This window comes from Phragmites australis, chromosome 9 (assembly GCF_958298935.1).
Source record: "Phragmites australis chromosome 9, lpPhrAust1.1, whole genome shotgun sequence".
NCBI lineage: Eukaryota > Viridiplantae > Streptophyta > Magnoliopsida > Poales > Poaceae > Phragmites > Phragmites australis.
Window position 1 is genome coordinate 10,513,838 of NC_084929.1, and position 19,010 is coordinate 10,532,847.

Genomic DNA, 19,010 nt, shown 5'->3' on the forward strand with positions numbered 1-19,010 from the left:
ATACTATGCATGTGGATGTCCGACATCCACTCTAACTGGTTAGGATAAAAGATGGCACCCTGCTTTGGCAGACCTACCAAACAATGATCAAAACCTAAATAGGTGCAACTATTGGAAGGGCATCAATCGTTCTTAATTTTTCTGAGGGAAGCTACTCTATCATGTGAACATATCCATCTCATAGAAAACATGAATAAAATAACATGGCACGAACATAGATAAACATCATAGGCAATCATATTTACTATGACATAGTATGGCCTCTTCACATGGTGATCTCCATCGCCATGGTCCGTGTCCTCCGGATCATCATGCTTCAAGTCTCCATGATCATATATAGTCTATTACACCTAATAGTACTAGACAAATTACATTGATAAATAGAAGCATTACAAGTCGACACGCAGACCGTTATACAATAACATGACAACCTTTGGCTACAATTAACCATGACATGCAGACCATGAAAATTACACACATGCAACATATACTCATAAAGGTCATACTATTCACATCATTCCCTACAAAAACAAGTTAAGCGCAGAATCGAATTCTAGCGGAACGAAGAAAACATGTTATCCCTAAAAGCCCAAGGCTCGGACAACACGGTGGTCCCGCTAGCCAGTTAGCGGGTGGGGGGTCGAGGTGGAAGCCGCCCCCGTGGGTTTCAAGGCAACGCCCTGAAAACCTCCCAGAAATTTATAGATCGTATCTATAAAATCGTTATGAAAATCTCATCGGAATCATATCAAGACGATTCCGAATCATTCACAATACCTTAATTTTCATTGGATCAATCATATTGATCATCGCGTGAGATTTTCTAGACACGACGACAACACGTACAACCTCGATCTGCTATTCTCCTGACCACTAAGCGGCCGCACTGTCAGCCTTGATGGTGATTCCAGCCGGTAGGAGCAAGTCGCACGTGCGGCCAGGTGGGAGATCGAGCTACTCTTTTTGGTCGTATGATTCCATCGACTTGCACCTCATTCGATCCCAATTACACCAAACCGTGCAACGACCGATCCATCACATGAACCGATTACTAAAATAATAGATCCAATCTATTACTACCACATATCATATATATGTAACCGATGCAGATAAAAAACTATACAAGATGGCTCTGATACCACTGTTAGGTAACAGGCATGCTATGCTAGCCTAAAACAAATTTTTTTACTGCATTCACCCAAGAAATCATGCTAGTAGGAGATCATAGATCGTTACTACTCGATGCGCAATACAATGGAAGAAGAGTTGGAGTAGGCCAATCCAACGTTGTACGTGTCAAACTCCTCCACCAGCTTCTCAATCAGATCCACAACTAGCCCCGCGTAGGTGATCACGCTCCCCGACCAACTCCAAGAAGGTGGTCGTGCTCCTTGACCAGCTTCCGATCAGGTTTGTCGCATCCTCGACCAATTTTGAGTGGTCATGTTATGCTGTTTGACTAGATCTGAGTGGTCACGTTGTGCTTCATGATCAAACGAGCAGGTACATTGACCAGTTCCTCACAGTCGGCGACCAGTCCCGAACATGTCACGATCAACACATCGAGAAGATTAGTGCCATAATAGCAGCAGCACCTCTACGATATCCACATGTACTAGGCAGAAATACCGATCACCGATGTGCTAGCTCCGCATGCACGGCTAGGGTTTTGGGAGATCATGTAAAAGGCTGTGGCTAGGGTTTCAGAGTGGCTCAACCTTAGCACACCCTACCCACACCTCTCCTTATATAGAGCTCGCCAATGGGCTCCCACGTTCGAAGCCCTTTAGGACTCTAACTTCTCATGGATCACAATCCAATTAAAACCCATATACGAATCCAATTCGCATGTTTGTTCCAACCCATTAAGTGTGTGACCCGTTAGGTTCATGTACAAGCGGCTATGACTCAGAAACCTTTTCCAAACCGAAATCAATAATGGTCACTAGCAGGACATGTTAACTCCCAAGTATACACAAAAGATCATATCGGCTAAACCTTGATATACACATTGTCACGTCCTAAAATCCGTAATTGTGTGTTTTAATCCTAAAAACATGCAATTTCAGCTTCATGTTCCAGTTTGGGTCACTGGAGCACCTCACTTTGAATCAATGAGGTGGGAGAAGGAAAAACTAAGAGAAATAAAAGAGCTAGAAGCAAGTCTGGACTTTCCTCTAGGTGAATGGGGCCCACTTGGGTGGAAAATATCTCTCTATAAGTGGGCAACAGCTCTCTCTCCCCTCAAACTTGCCCATACGTACTCCTCACCCACTCCACCATATAAGGCTTTTTGAGGAAGCAAGTTGGAGTTGGCTGTCTCTCTCACTCTCTCTCTTAGGCTCCCTTTTTCCCCCTTTGGATCCCTACCTCTGGGAGCAAGATCAAGGTACGTATGTGGTACTCACGTGACCACCAGCTCAAGGACTACTCGTCCATCCAATTCATTTTCAGTTTCCCCGAAAGAATTCGAGCTGGTTCTGAACTTGTTTGGTGTTCTTTGGGAGAAGCAAGGAAGCAGCAGTTTTTCCTCTCTTCTCCAAGCCATTTTCCGTCGTTTCCTCCTTCAACTGGCGGTCACCAACCTCAGCAAAGGACCTTGGGTGAGTCTGCTAGGCTCCCATGGCAAGTATGCTCATTTTTGGTTGGATAGATCTTGAATCTGGAACTAGGGTTGCAAAGTTCTTAAAGTTCTGCAGTCTGGGAACAAATGAGGATTTATGTGGATTTGAGTTAGGAATCATGTTGCTAGGCGGTTGAGCAAAGTCTAGACCCTGTACACCCATCTAGGTATTTTTACTTTTGATTTAGAGAGACTCCCAGGTTAGTTTAGCCCCGTTTTTCCCTTCGTAATGGCTACTGTTCACCCGAGCACCCTGGTACTGTTCACCCGAGCACGAGGACCAAGGTACGGTTCACCCGAGCACCCTGTACTGTTCACCCCGAGCACTCCGGAGGACCCCGGGGGTACTGTTCACACGAGCACCATGTACTGTTCACCCCGAGCACTCCCGAGCACCTCGGGTACTGTTCACCCGAGGACCCCCGGTACTGTTCACCGAGCACCCGAGCACGGTCGATCCCGAGGACCCCGGGTACTGTTCACCGAGCAACCCGGGTACTGTTCACCCCGAGCACTCCCGAGCACCGGGGGGTACTGTTCACCCGAGGACCCCCGTTACTGTTCACCGAGCACCCGAGCACCCCATGTACTGTTCACCCCGAGCACCCGAGCACGGTCGATCCCGAGGACCCCGGGTACTGTTCACCCGAGCACCCCCTGTACTGTTCACCCCGAGCACCGGAGCGCGGTCGATCCCGAGGACCCCCGGGTACTGTTCACCCGAGCACCCCCGGGTACTGTTCACCCGAGCACCCCGGGTACCGTTCACCCCGAGCACCCCCCGGGTACTGTTCACCTCGAGCGCCCCCGGTACCCGCGAGTACTGTTCATCCCGGGCACCCCGAGCACGGTTTATCAGGCTTTCCTGATAGCTGATAGCTTGTAAAATTCGTAGTTAATTCGTAGGAACTTCAAACTTTTTGAGACCACTTGGAAAATTCTGGTTTGGACAGTACGATCTTGGAATAATGTTGTCATGTATTGTGGAGCATATGTTTCTTAAATGGTCGCATTTCATACATGCTCATTACATTGCACGCGTTGCTCTCTGTAGTGAACGCCGATCCGTCGATCCCGGAGGCCGTGGGCGATCGTGAGGCGTCCCACCTTTCTGATCCAGGGCAGCAAGGCAAGCATCGTTCATATTGCACCGTGTCTACTTGAAAATTTAATATGTTATCTACGCTTATGTATACATTGCATGTGTCGGGTACCGAGTTGGGTAGAACCTATGCCGATGCATTATCCCATTTCGCTCACGTGTCATGTGTTGTTCCTAGGAGCCTAGTGGTGTCGTCGCGGTCTAATTTTAGTTTGCTATGCTTAGTGGTACTTAGGCTTTCCGGTAGAAGTCGACGACGGCGTCCACCGTTGTCGCGAGCCTAGGACTTATTACTTGTTCACACTTATGGTTGTGTTGATGATGAGTCGGTTTGGTGAGTGGTGAGTTGAGACGAGGTGTGGGCGGTGGTAGGGGTGTCATCTGCTCACGAGGAGTCCTCAGGCAGTTCGGGGAGGGAACCCGGACACAGTAGACCGCTTGCACCGGTTAAGCACCGATCATCGGTGTAGTCGGCTTTAGCACATACCTTACTCACCACATGCTGATATAATGGTAGGCGAGCTGATTACCTTCGCAGACGTGGTCATGTGGGCCTCGTCATAGACGGTGTGAGTCCGGTTTGAGTCCAGGCTTTTAGCGGTATTAGTTTGCTCGGGGAGTAGTTCTAATACCGCCTCGCCGAGCTATGGTTGATCCACATGGTTGGGCCTGGTTGGGAAAGGTTGTCACGGGTACCCCCTTGTGCGCATCTTAGCGGGTGGCACAAGCCGTATGGTCCCTGTGTCGTGTGGGTCCAGGAGTATCCCCCTGCAGGGTGTATAATCAGTTCGAACTGCCGCGCTCTCGGTCATGAGCATCGCTATCGCTTATCTCCACCGAGCGACCATGTTTTGGTCGTAGAGTTTCGATGTGGGTTGTGGCATGGTTGGATTGGGGTGGCTTGGTCGGTATGTGGTTGGTGGTTTGGTGGGAATGGTTTGCTTTTATACACTTGTTGTTATATATCTGTTTTGATCAGTTGGTTGGCAGGGTTTGAGTCGGTGGTTGGTTAAGTCAGTTGCTTACACCTAGAGTCTAGGTTGCTTACCGCTTAATGAACTTAAACATGTCTTAATCCTTGCTACAGCTTTAAATGCATGATCCTTGGAGTCGAGAATATATATACTCATACTGTGTAAGACTTGCTAGTACCTTCGTACTAAGGGTGCTGCCCTTAAGTTGCTTTCAGGTTCGCAGGTCGGCGAAGAAGAGGCAGTGTTCGGCTACTTTGTGCCTGCCGATCAGGGTGGCGGGCAGGAGTAGCACCTTCTACTCCGAACTCCGGCGCTTTTGGGTATGGAGCCTAAGGGCATACGGCTCCATACTCTTTTGTTGTATAGGTTTTTCTTCCGCTGCATAGTTGTTGTTATTCCTCTTTTGTTGTAAATTGTGGAAGCAGTTGCTTGTTTAATAATGGTAATCCAGTTTAATTATTTGCTCTCTATTAAACTGTGTTGTGATATTTGAGTTGGAAGGCATGTGTTCCGATCCTGGGCACAAAACACGTGCCGGGACTACCGGAATGGTATTCTGGTTAATCGTCGAGGTTGTGATTATGAATAATGATCCTCCTGATGATTAATTAGAATACTATTTGGACGGTTCCTCACACACATGCACCAATCCCTTCCCCTCATGATACCAGTCAAACTTAAGGCGAGATACGTGACACCCTTGTGATAGCTCGACCATTCACTCGATCAAGTAGTGGATTCATCATGACTAACTCTTTAACCATATTGGCATGGCTATGCACTTTCTTGATCTATCTACCTCTAGGGGCCTAGAGATATCTCTCTCATTATCAAGGAAGGGCAAATTCCATCTTGATCGCTCACACCCTACGATATATTTTAGGATAAGCTTAAAAACTACTTTTATGACTACCCAGTTATGGAATAGTATTTGACAACCTCAAAGTATGCCACTACACATTCTGGAAATCAATGACGATCTCAGGTCTAAAGATCTTGCAGGTATACCATTTGAGATAACTACTGATGGCACATCATAAATAACAATCACAATAGTGTCTCAAGGTTGGTCTATCTAACATCATGTTCTCTAACATAAATATCCACATTATTGATTTAGTATCTCTATACCTATGATCCATGAAACGTGATCATCAATCAATACATGTGCTGGTCTTATGTATCATCACAATGATATGCGACCAGGGATCGACTAAGAATAACATCATGATATAAACAAAGAGTTTCATGAACAAGTCACATATCTGTCAATCAATGTAAAAGGTAGTCATTCTTGGAATAACATATTATTCAAAAGTACATTAGCACAGAAGTGTGATATAATCATTTTTATGATTGCATGTGGGGCATATCACCTTCAATATCATCGGACTATCTGGTGAGGCTAACTTCATAGAGCTCGTCCAATTCAATCTTTTCTTGAGCTGTAACTTCACGACATCTCAACCATGGACTTCTATCAGTTGTTTAGTGCTAGAATTTTACAAGTATGCATCAAACCAAGTCTAGATTCAACTAGATCAAGCTATTACTCTTAACTCCTCTTTATAGTACGGTCAAAAGACTAAGAAAGAAGACCTATACTACTATAAGTGTCCTTTCTCTCCCTTGTGACACTTAGAAACTAGAAGATCCTTCATCTTGATGCATATCTCCTTTGATCATCCATATGATTGCCTTAGGGACCAATAATACTCAATCATCATTGTGAACTAAATTTTTAATACCCGTCAAAACGTATTTTTTAGTCACAATGATATGGTTGTCATTAATAACAGAAACTTACCACTTACCTAGGGGCCTAGATGCTACGAACTCCCGTATATGTGTTTAAGGACTCCGGTTTAGATGTGAGTTACCATTCAAGTGCTTTGGACCATCCAATGGCTATATGTGATCATACCTAAAAGACTGTACATGACTTGAAAATATTCTCCCACAAATATTTGATATTCTTCCATTAAAAATAATAATGATATTCTTCATCAGAACGAGGCGGTGGCTAGTACCAAGGGCGGATCTTCCACTGGGTGGGGGGGCTACTGTGCCGACACAGAGGGGATTCCCCCAAGTCCCAGTGAGCGCCAGTGACAGGAGCTCGATCAGTGGACGTGGCACCCCTGCACTGTAGGCTAGTTACAGCGGGCGATGTGGCTCAGTGACTGTTGGTTGGGACCTCGGCTCGGCGGGTAGCGCGGATGGGAGTTCGGTGGCCAACGGCGTGGCGAGCAGGACTGCGGTGTGCCAGTGTCTCGTCTCGATAGCTCTCCAGTCTCCAAATTCGGTGAGCATAAGTGCATAACTCCATTTCTCTTGTCCCCATTGAGCCGGCCCAGAGGGAAAGAAAAAATCTTGAATTATAGGATTGACAAATAACTTGTACAAGATTGATATTTCTTTTTCAAAAATGCATATCATCTGAATTGACAAACAACTTGTACTGTAGGATAATCTGAGGTCAGCATTTTGTAGTTGCTGCATTGAGGGAAAAAAAGTATAACATAACTAATTTGGATAATAAAGCTCAACAATTATAAGCTCTAACATGTACCAATTATTTGGAATAGGATCATCCAAGCTATTGGTTCATCGACCTCATGAAGCAACACAGATCTTGTATAACATCTCTAGCTGTCCAACAATTTGAGTTCAGAAATGTATGGACATTTGTAATACTTCATGTGATTATAATTTGAATATAAGAATTGCAAAGCATTATGTAAAACATTATTTCGAAGTTTAAACTAGACGATTAATTGTTTAACTTGTTGGGCCGAGCATCCCTTAAAAATTTGGTCCGGATCCGCCACTTCTCAGTACAGGTCACCACAGCCACAAGGGCGTTCGAGTAGGTTAACATGGTTGCTCAGAGTCGATCTTCGGTGTTATTAATTTCGACATAATTTACGTTTAGAGTGAGAGCAGAGTAGGGAGGAATAGATATGATAGAATAAACCGTGCTGCACATGGTATGTACGTGAATCCTGCTCTCTGCATTGACGAACTAATCATTCGAGTGAGAACTATCGAACCAATTGATCACAGCTGCAGTTGAGTATTATATATATATATATATATATATATATATATATATATATATATATATATATATATATATATATATGGATACTAGGATATCTTTTTTTTTTTCTGTAGCCTGTTAGCTACGGGTTAGGGTGCCGGGGGAGAATTTTTCATTCTAATCAAACTAAACAGAAGGGATTTTTTTTTTTTGCGCTTAGTGAAGGATTGTGCATTTTTTTTGTGTAGTTAAGAGAGTTGGGTGTTAATGAAATAGTTACTGGAAATACTTAACCAACGCTACAACAGAACACCATATCAGTGGTGGTTCAAAATCAGTGTTGGATCTAGAACCGACACTGAAAATTAGCATCAGTGCCGGTTGTATTGAAGCGTATTCTAGGGAAAAAAAAAAGTAGTGCCTGATGCAGCGGTCTCGCCCATGATTTCACATTATTCACTGTTATACTTTCACACAAGATCAAACATTCACATCATTAGAAACAAAATTGCAAGAAGAAACAAGGGACCCTTATTGGAAAACAAAATGCACATCACAAACAAGATCATGCCCATGATCATATTTCCCCATGAACAATCAGAGAGCTTTGTCACTCGTCACTCGTCACTCGCTTTGCAGGAATCATCCTTCATGCACACACAAGAACAATCAGAGAGCGTTATCACTGATGGTCTTGCGCTTCTCATTCATGCATTTGTCACTTGCTCTGCAGGAATCATCGCATAGAACTTGATTGATCAGAGATGAGAAATCACCACATGAGAGGGAAGGCGAGAGATTCGAGAGAGAAGAGAAGAAGCAGTGCATTTACCTGCCATGGAGCTCGTTGTGGCTCTCACCATGGCTCGAGGAGGGGGTGGCTGGGTTGAGCATGATGATGGGGATGCCGAGGTCAGCGGCCACCATGGGCGCGTAGTCGAGCTCGAAGTATCCATCGATGATGGATATGGTGACGACCTCAATCTTGTGGTGGTCATCAAGCTCCTCCCGCTGCGAGACACATCGTCTGCAAGCTGATAACGATGAGCTCGCGGATCCGCATGCGAGGGAAGCGCTGGTGGCCCAAAGGAGGAGCACGGCACGAATCTGACCGTCTTCTCCAAGAATCTGCCGCCTTCTCAGCGAATCCCATTGCCTTTTCCACGAATCTGCTGCCTTCTCTGCGAATCCGCACCTTCCCCACGAATCTGACACCTTCTCCGCTGGAGGACGGTGAGTAATGATAGCAGCGGCGCATCAGAGGCCAGCAGTCGTGGCAACAGAGAGCAAAGGAGCAGAGAGCGAGAGCACTGGAGGCGAGGAGATAAGGGAGTGGGAGAGCCAACACAAAGAGATAAAGGGGGGGGGGGGGAGAGAGAGAGCCGGATTGGAGACATATCAAGCCAAAATTCTATTTGATTACAAATTTAGGTCTAGACAGATATCAGTGCTGGTTGTAAAGAGAACCGACACTGAAAAAGGACTATCAGTGCCGGTTCATGGTTGGAACCAAAGCGGAGAAACAATTTGATGCTTTAGCGAAGAGTATCCTTTTATCATCTTTATGTGTTGATGTATTTAATAGAGTATATTCTCTCACTAATGCACATGATATTTAGATTAGTCTCATTGAAATACATGAAGGCACAAAGGATGTGCGCAATGAGAAATATCATGTTCTTATGACTAAACTTCATAGCATCAAACAACTTGCCCATGAAAATACTAATGACATGTACTCACGTATGAATATTCTTATCAATGAGATTAATGGGCTAGGTTTGACAAAGATTGAAGATGCTCAAGTGGTGAGAAGAATACTCCAATCTCTTCTTACAAAGTACAAGTTAATTGTCTCCATCATCTACAACAACTATGACATGAGCAAAATGACTCCAAGCCAAGTTTTAGGCAAGATCGCTGCCCATGAGATGACCATGGACATGGGGTTTGAAGCATCTACCTCATCCGATGCCAAAAAACTTGCCTCGCAAGCAAGCAAGCATCATGTTCACACATGAAGACAAAGATGAGGAGACAAGAGTAAGAGTCAAGCTCGAGTGAAGATGATGAAGATCAACATGAAGGGAGCGAAGAAGAAGATGACCAAAGCACCTCAAGTGATGAAGAGATTGGTCCCAAGATAGCAAAGCTCATACTACAAATGGAGAAGAACATCAAGAGAATTAATGCAAAGATTGATCATCCAATCTCCTTGAAAGACTTGGTCAAAATAATTGATCATATTAAAAAAGAGAAGAAGACCAAGAACAAGAAGGAGATAAGAGGGAGATAAGAGGAAGAAGCAAAGCATTTGCAAGCATAGAAAAATGGGTGAGTGAAGATGAAGAGTCAAGATCAAGTGATGAAAGCTTTACCATCCACTCCTCTAAGAGAAGCTCTTCCTCAAGGTCGTCAACACACAAGTCGTCATCGTGCAAGTCTTCTCACAAGTGCCTTATGGCCAAAGGTATGGAAAACGATGTAAGTGATGATGAATTCGATGAGGATTCACCCTCTCAAGAAAAACTTCTTGTTTTGATAAATGAGCAACAAATGACCCTTAAGAAACAATAAAAAGAGCTTAAGAAATTCAATGCACTTAATGACATTCATGCTACCATTGTTTCTAATTATAAATAATTATTGTGCAAATTCAATTTGCTAAACAAGGAGTATGAAGAGGTTAAGGTTAAATTTGAGTGCATTGATCTCAAACTAAGGTCCCTTTGAAACAATCTATCTCACTTTTTAATTACAATCCTAAGGTAGATGATTCCACTTCTTGTGATGATTTACTTGATTTTTTTAGCTCACCCCTTTGCAATGAGAAATGCATTGAGAAAGTTGTTGTAAAATCATCTAATGAACTCATTGCACAAGAAAATTGTGAGCTCAAGCAAGAAGTAGAGAAGCTCAAGAAGGACTTGGCAGGACTAAAGGGCAAGAACCATGTCCAACCTCCTTAAGATAACCATGCTAGAAGCTTACGGAGGGGTCTACCGGGACATGCTTCAAGTGCCATCAAGAAGACCACAAGTCCTTCCAATGCAACCAAGTCAAGAAGGAGAATAATGAGAGGAAGAAGATTATAAACCTCTCCAAAAAGCCTCCAACATCTACACCAAGCCTAACTACAAGAACAAGATCAAGAACAACCAGTACAAGCTCAAGAAGAAAAATAATGGCAAAGTGGTTGCACACATGGTTGGGAGAAAGGATCGGGGGTGGAACCAGCCTATTTGAGTGCCAAGGAAGTCATCACCAACATGAAAGGGCTCCAATCGGTTTAGGTTCCAAAGAAGACTTAAAGTCCACAGGTCTTTGGGGATTTGGAGACTTGGCACACAAGATTAAGTGAAAATTCAAGAAAAAAAGCCAAGTGTACAAAATTGGGTGCATTGATGAAGATCATGATCATTGTATACCCAAATCCCCATCCAAAGGTGAAAGGTACTAGATATAAAATGTTTTCAATTGGTATCTTTGCCTTGTCTAGGATTGCATGTGCTTATTTTAATTTATCGCAATGCCTAGTGTAAGTCTCATATGGTAGGTTTCTTGTTTCTCATTCTTATCCATGAGCAACCTACATGGTTTATTAGTTATAGGTTTCTTTCATGGCACTAGTCCTTCAATTGTTAATCATTAGCTCTTCAATTAGTATTCCTTATGTTCCATGAATCAATCCATAGGATAAATTCCCTATTGTTATCAGTAACAAGTGCATATCTCCTACAAGCATTCAACACTTATATGCACACTTTTAGGGGGAGTATATCTTATGGGTTGTGATTTTGAGAATAACATGTGTTTCAAATGATATCTTTTGTAGTCTCATAGAGTGATCAACAAGTCTTCGAAGGTATGCAATGCTTAAAAGATTCAATTCGTATCATTATGAATTCATTTTCTACATTTAAACTACTTCCATGCATGATATGCCTTAAACTTCCTATCTTGTCATATTATCTAGTTGTGCATATATTTTACTCTCATCATATGAATGCACACATATAGGGGGAGTTTAGATTATATCATGTGAGTTTCATGATTTGTGATCCTTGTTTGTCTTTTATAATTGGAATCAATGCCTCCTATTCTTTCAATTGGTATCAATACCTCATGGATCATAGCTTATGAAGCTCTGTCCCAAAATACTCTAATATTTTTCCCTTGAGTTCAATATGTGTTTGTAGCCTTTTTGAGATTGTTGACAAAGGGGGAGAATTTTGAGACCAAAGCAAAAACCAAGAGAAAGCAAGATGCAAGACCTATCTCGAGTAGATTATTGACATAGGGGGATGCATCTTAAGTTGATAAAGGAGATGAAGAAGCTCTTGCATAGGTCAATCAAGGGAGATATAAAAAGAGTGGAGATTGTAGCAAAAGCAGGAGATATAAATTGGTAAAAACATGATTTCCTTACAATTAGTATCATATTTTGTTCTCACCATGCATTCAAGCAAAAAGGTATGGCCTTATGAACTTTTGAAATCATGTATTCTCTTAATTGGTCTAAATTGGTATCATTTGCCTCTTGCTTTGGTTGTGTTATCATCAATCACCAAAAAGGGGGAGATTGTAGCGAAATTGACCCTATTAGATCATGATTATGATTGTGGTGATTAATGATAACATAGTCAATGGGACTAACATGTTTTGTCAAGAATATTTGTTAGTAGATCTCATGGATGCAATACATGAAGAAGCCACCACAGTCGGAACAAAGTTTGATTGAATTGGAGAAGTCCCAGGATATTTGTTCTCATCGGAAGGTCCACTATTAAGGAAATTGTACTCACCAGACTATTTAATAGAAGGACTATTTTTTTGGAGAAAATCTGAGTTGAACTAACCAGATTGTTCGGTGACTTAAAGGAGTTATCACCGGACTATTTAACAGAAACTTGATATTTTCGGAGGAAATAGATTATATGCCACCGGATGGTCCGGTGACCAGAAGTGATGCACACAGGAGGCTTCACCGGAGCATTTAACAGAGAGTGTGAAAACCCAGAAGAGAAGAAGTTCTACACACTGGAAGGTCCGGTGATGACGACAGTGCACACCGGAGTATTTTGTGCAAAGAAGAAATTTGGCGCGGTCTGGCTCAGGATAACTCACCAGGTCCGGTGATGAAGAGGATGTATAAATCAGAGTATCTGGTGTTTAGAAGAACTCTGAGTAGAGTTCCAACAGCTAGTTTCTGAGAATGTACACACTGGATAGTCCGGTGCTTGTACCTCTGTTAATGCCGGATCATCTGGTGTTCACAAAATATTTGAGCCATTGGGATAACGGCTAGTCCGCGGGGTTGAGGCTATAAATACCCCTCCACTCATTCATTTGAAGTTGCTGGAGTCCAGAGAAACCCTTGTATACCTAAGAAGACATCCAAGCCATCCAAGAGCATAGTGTGTTCATCCAAGATGATTAAGAACACCATTAGTAAGTGATTAGTGCTTATAGGTCTAGAGAGAAGAGTTGCTAGGTGTTGCAACCTAGAGTGTGGATCAAAAAGTGATCCAAAAGTATACTGAGTGGTATGCTGGCGCCTTGGAGTCTTTGTGGCTCGCCGGTAACTTGTTGACCCTCCGACTTGGTGTAGAGCGGCGACAAGAGGATTGTGTGGGGACGTGGAGGCTCTTGTCTTTGTGACTAAAGCTCAGAAGTGAAGACGACGTACAAGTGACCGGAAGAGAGGTTAGTGGTGAGACCTCGTCTTGGTGGCTTGGTGACTCATCGTGCTTGAGGCTTTATCTTGGTGACTCGGTATCTCAAGAGCCGTGACCGGAAGAGACTTGGTGATCGGGAGCATATCCTTTGTAGAGCTTCAACGTGGACTAGGGGTGGCTTGTGTGCCATCGATACCACGGGATAAAAATCACTCGTACCGAGTTTGTCTCTCTATCTCATTTACGTTTCTGCATATACTTATTTGTAATTCTCTTAAGCAGTAGAGTAGATACACTAGATAAGTATAGAGCACATTTAGATAGAAATTGAAATAGACTCATCTTGTGAAAGTTTTGGAATCAATAGTTTTAAATATCCTAATTCATCTTCTCTTAGGACCTCCTCGATTCCCTTCATAAGATGCTATTTTTGACTGGTTATATAATAGTACAACAACCAGATTATTTATTGTGACATAACACATTGAAGTATAATATGATAAATCAGAAGGATAAATAGTTAAGAAAATTTTATAAATCCACTAGTATCATTTTGTTGCTAGAGCTTAGAAGAACACATAAGGCCATCTCCAGCGGAGGAGGTATTTTTCAGATTCGGGCGCTACAGTGATTTGCGGTGCACTGTTCATGTACTGTAGCAACTCCAGCAGAATCGGTATCCGGTGGTACAGTACGCTACAGTGTTGCTACAGTACTGCGGAGAGAATTTGGGGCTTCAAATTTGCGGAGCTACTGTAGCACCCGCAACACTGTAGCAGTACTGTAGCAGTACTGTAGCGACAGTGCTAAAAAGAGACTGACAGTGGGCCCGGTGGGAGAAAACAATGTCTGTTACTGTAGCATTACTGTTCACAGAGGCTGACAGCGGGTCCGGAGAGAGAAAAAGAGGAGTAGAAGGTAAAAATTAGGGTAGCTGCTGGAGATGAAAAAATAAGGGATGCTGTAATAGTGATGTGGGATGCTATAATAGTGTTTTAGAGGATGAAAATTTGAGGTAGCTGCTGGAGATGGCCTAACCCTGCTGTATCTCCGACTGGCAACATGCATGGTACTTTGCTCAGACCTGAGTACTTGACATTAATTGATTGTGACACGCGCAATGAAGGAGTACTTCAGTCCAGGGTCTTCAATCAACCGGTACTACCTACTGCACATTGATGATGATTTTTGTCAGAGAATGTGTTGTTGCTTCTTAGTGAGCATGGCATATCTCAACCGCGCGCAGTGTTGCTCGCCACATGTGATTGCACTCATACAAGATGCTCGGTCGCCAATTCTGGCCATTCACTCTACTTACCCTTTGTGTTTAATTTGCAGTACACTTTGTAATGCTATATATGATGTAGACAAGAAGAGCATCTGTATGTGCTCTTGATGATGTTCATCCCCAGATGAATAATATATGGGGCATACATATATATTTGCCTGCTCTATACACACAGAAGCTAGCAAAATAAAGATGCTTTGTTGTTGGTTGTTATATGAAGAAAGATATGTGTCGTATCACCTCTTGTAGATATATGCTCCAGAAATGATTTGAAATGTACTGATTAATGTCAGCATAAGTAGTGAACACTTTTGAGCAAGTGTGCAGACATCATTCATGTGCCGCATTTTCTTTGGAGAAGCGTAACATACTAACATGCATCTCCCACATTCTGGACATGTGATGTTACAAACCTATAAGTTTGTAGTACGAGTCCCTACGTACGTTAAGCACCACTCTCAGGTCTAAAGATGGCCAAATGGGCCGTGCTTACTGGGCCGGCCCGAGGCACGGAACTGTAGGCACGGCCCAGGCACGGCCCGGCCCGAGCCGAGATGGGCCGGGCCGGCACGGCATGAGGCCACAGGCCGTGCCTGGGCCGAGCGCGCGGCAAGGCGGGCCGACACGGCACGGCCCGGCCGAGTCGGGCCGGCACGGGCACGGCCCGGCCCACGGGCGGCACGGGCACGGCACGGCCCGGCACGGCCCGGCACGGCCCGGCTCAGGCACGGTTGGCCCAGGAGGCACGGTCGGGCCGGGCCGGCACGGCACGCGGCAGCCCATCACGGCACGGCCGGCCCATCACGGCACGGCCCACCGTGCCGGCTCGGCACGCAGCGGCCCACGGCACGGCCGGGCCGGCACGGCACGGCATGGCCCACCGCGGGGGGGCACGGCCCGGCCGGCACGTGGGGCACGATGGGCCGGCAGGGGCACGCGGGTTAACGGGTTAAACGGGCCGGGAACGGCCCGTTTAACCCGTTAACCCAATATTTTTGAATTTTATAGCCGTTTTGTGACCGTTTGAGCTCCAAAAAATTCGAAAAAAAATACAAAAATCACCATTTTTCACCTATAAATAGAGGAGCACCTTGCCCTTCCATTCCACACCAGCAACACCATTTTCTCTCTTGTTTCCTCCTCTCATTCTTGTCTCAAAGTTCGTGAGAATTAGCGATAATTTGGCAAAATTAGTTTGAATTGTTGCAAAAAAATCCGAGCAATTCCAAAATCGTCATCCTGCTGATTTGCTATCTTGAAGTTGAAGAAATCTTGGTGATTTTTTTGCATCGTTGTTGAGTCTTATTTTATTATTTGATTATTTCTAACTTTGAATATTTGCAATTTTTGTAGTGTGATTCGACATTGATCATGGATGCCGGTGATCATGATACATCCATAGATCATGATTTTTTTCTCCAAGGACTCACAGGGGACTACGGCCCCTTTGATACTAGTGCTGCAGGTGATGATGGACCCGACGGTGAACCTCCGGTTGGTTCACATCCAGATCCAGGTGATGCAGCAGGAGTGCCATCGTCAGGCTCTACAAGTGCGCACACATTAGCAAGCAGCGGGTCTAAAAGATCAAGAGCCGGTACTTCCGAAGTTTGGCAAGACTTTGAAAGGATCTACAAAGAGGAAGATGGGGTAAGTGTCAGGTATGCTAAGTGTTATATTTGTAAAAATAAATTATCTGCAAAGCCCTCGGGTGGAACGGGGCACTTGAAGAGGCACGCCATAAGTTGCAAGCGAAAGAGTGGAGCAGCCATGAAGCAGACGGTGTTGCAGTACAACCCCGACGGCTCTGTTCATCATTGGGAGTACGACTCTGCCAATGCTCGAAAAGAGCTATGTCGCTTCATTGCAAGAGCGGATCTACCACTCAATATCGGTGAGTCTGCTGCATTTGAAGATTACATTAAGCAAGCTCATAATCCTAGGTTCACACATGTTTCTAGACAGACAACTAGTAGGGATATGGTAAAATACTACAATACGTGTCGTAGCAAACTTAAAGAAATGTTGCAAACATGTACATTTTCAGTTGCTTTGACCTCGGACATATGGGCAGGTAGGGCTAGAGAGGATTATCTTAGTGTGGTTGCTCATTTTGTTAATAATGATTGGGAATTAGAAAAGAGAATAATAGGTTTTCGCTTGATTGACAACGCGCATACCGGTGAAAATATTGCTGAAAAAATATCTCAAGTAGTTGCAGACTTTGGCCTCACGAATAAAATATTTTCTATCACTTTAGATAATGCCGGTGCAAATTCTAGAGCAATGGATATTCTTACTCCGTTGTTTAGTACTTATGCTGAATCTTTCTTGTTACATCAACATTGTGCTTGTCATATTATCAATCTTATAGTAAAATCCGGGTTGAAGAGGTTATCGCGATACTTAGAAGATTTTCGTACTGCAATATCTTTTGTGAACTCTTCTAACCAACGAATTGCAGCATATAAACAGTATTGTGTTGCAATGGGTGTGCGTCCACGTAAGTTTGCTCTGGACATGCCGGTGAGATGGAACTCTACTTTCTTGATGCTTAAAAATATTATACCATATAAGAGCACATTTGGTGTGTTTATTCATACACATTACCATCAGCATGGGGGTCAAACTTTACTCACGGAAGCGCATTGGTATGTTGCTGAAAGGATACTGGAGTTTCTTGAATTTTTTTATGATTCAACTGTGAGTTTATCAGGAGTTTATTATCCAACATCTTGTTTAGTAGTGCATAATATTGTTGAAATTGCTACTCATTTAAACAACTATGAAAATGACAATCTTTTAAGACATTGTGTAGTTCCTATGAAATCTAAATTCTTAAAGTATTGGAAAGAAATTCCTTTGTTATACGCTTTTGCCTTTATTTTAGATCCTAGAGCTAAAATTGCAGCTTTCTGTAGAGTTCTCGCAATTCTAGGTGATGCTCTTGGCCATGATTATTCTAATTATTATACTAATGTTCGTTCTAAGTTATTCGAAGTTTATAGTAAATATGAAACAAAGTATGGCGGAGTTCGCCTGCAACGACCTCCACTAGCACCCACAACAAGTAAGAAGACGACAACGTGGGGGAAAATATTTGGTGCAGGTTCTTCATCAAGAAGTTCAGACTCTTCATCACGATCGTCTACGGGCACCGGAATTCCAACATCCAGAGGGGAGCTAACTACCTTCATCGACAGTGACGTTATCAGCCACGAACAAGAAAATTTCAACATACTGCAATGGTGGCATGAGCACAAGACGAATTATCCAGTCCTTTCACTGTTAGCGCGAGATTTGTTAACGGTTCCTGTATCTACAGTTTCTTCTGAGGCTGCCTTCAGTCTTACAGGAAGGATAATCGAAGAGAGAAGAACAAATCTGTCAAGTGAGATGGTTGAAATACTCACCATAGTAAAGGATTGGGAACAAGCTGAAGCACGAATGCAACACACTGCAGAAAATACTGAGCTTGAAGAATCATTCCAAAATTTGTATCTAGATGCTGATGAGAACGTGTAATTTTAAATTTTCTGAGCTATGTTGTACTCTTTTTTCCTTTGCTAGAAAGGTTTTTAATGAGGCAACCTATCAATAAAGCTCATTTTTAGAATTAATCATGTGCCCCTATTATTTCTAAGTTTTTTTATTCATGTTTTTTGTTTATTTTTTTAAAATACCCCCCGCGGCCCCACCCCCACCTACCTCTCCTCTCATCCCTATAAATACCATCTACTCCATCTCAAACTCCACCCTGCCCACCCATCTCTCTTTTCCTATTTGTTAGCCAAGTATCCAGTATTCACTTCACATCAAGAAACTAATTCCATATTTCAATTCATGGATCAAGGCGCCGAGAACTCAGGTGCATGGTCCCAAGTGTGGCAACATTTTGAAAAGGTCTTCAAAGAAATTAACGGGGAACAGGTAAGATTTGCTAAGTGTAATATATGCAGTATAAAAATAGGTGCCAGATCTTCACATGGAACGGGACACTTGAGGAAGCATATGAAAAATTGCAAGCAAAATTCTGGGGTTTCTAATGAAACCATGTAATTTTCGGAGCATAATCATTGGTTGTACTCTTTTTTCCTTCTAGTAGAAAGGTTTTTAACGAGGCAACCAATCAATAAAGATGTTATGTATTTATTTTCCATATTTTTTATTGTTTTTTGGATTTTTTTAGCTATTATTTTTGATGTTTTTCTATTTTTTTGAGTGCTGACGGGCCCAACGTGCCTCCACCGTGCCGGCCGGGCCCGTCGTGCCTTCCCGTGCCGGCCGGGCCCGTCGTGCCTT

The 19,010-nt window shown here is 43.4% G+C and overlaps 1 protein-coding gene across 3 annotated transcripts; it reads left to right on the forward strand.

The window, feature by feature from the left end:
- The first annotated feature begins 16,066 nt into the window (after window positions 1-16,066).
- Window positions 16,067-18,424, forward strand: LOC133928627 (uncharacterized). 3 transcript variants are annotated; one of them, XR_009911461.1, is made up of 3 exons: window positions 16,067-16,602; window positions 17,184-17,234; window positions 17,325-17,334. XR_009911461.1 is itself a non-coding variant. In XM_062375045.1 (2 exons), the coding sequence occupies exons 1-2, from the start codon at window positions 16,080-16,082 to the stop codon at window positions 18,231-18,233; spliced, it is 939 nt and encodes a 312-aa protein (XP_062231029.1). In that variant the 5' UTR covers window positions 16,067-16,079; the 3' UTR covers window positions 18,234-18,424. The 3 variants fall into 3 exon arrangements, 1 of the variants encoding a protein (XP_062231029.1); XR_009911460.1 differs by having other exon boundaries at window positions 17,184-17,526; XM_062375045.1 differs by lacking the exons at window positions 17,184-17,234; window positions 17,325-17,334 and adding an exon at window positions 17,818-18,424.
- The last annotated feature ends 586 nt before the right edge of the window (window positions 18,425-19,010 follow it).

Coding starts and splice junctions, on each gene's coding strand:
- LOC133928627 (XM_062375045.1), top strand. CDS start 16,080: ATGGATGCCGGTGATCATGATACATCCATAGATCATGATTTTTTTCTC. Junction 16,603..17,817: donor GGATCTACCACTCAATATCG/GTGAGTCTGCTG, acceptor TATTTGGTGCAG/GTTCTTCATCAAGAAGTTCA.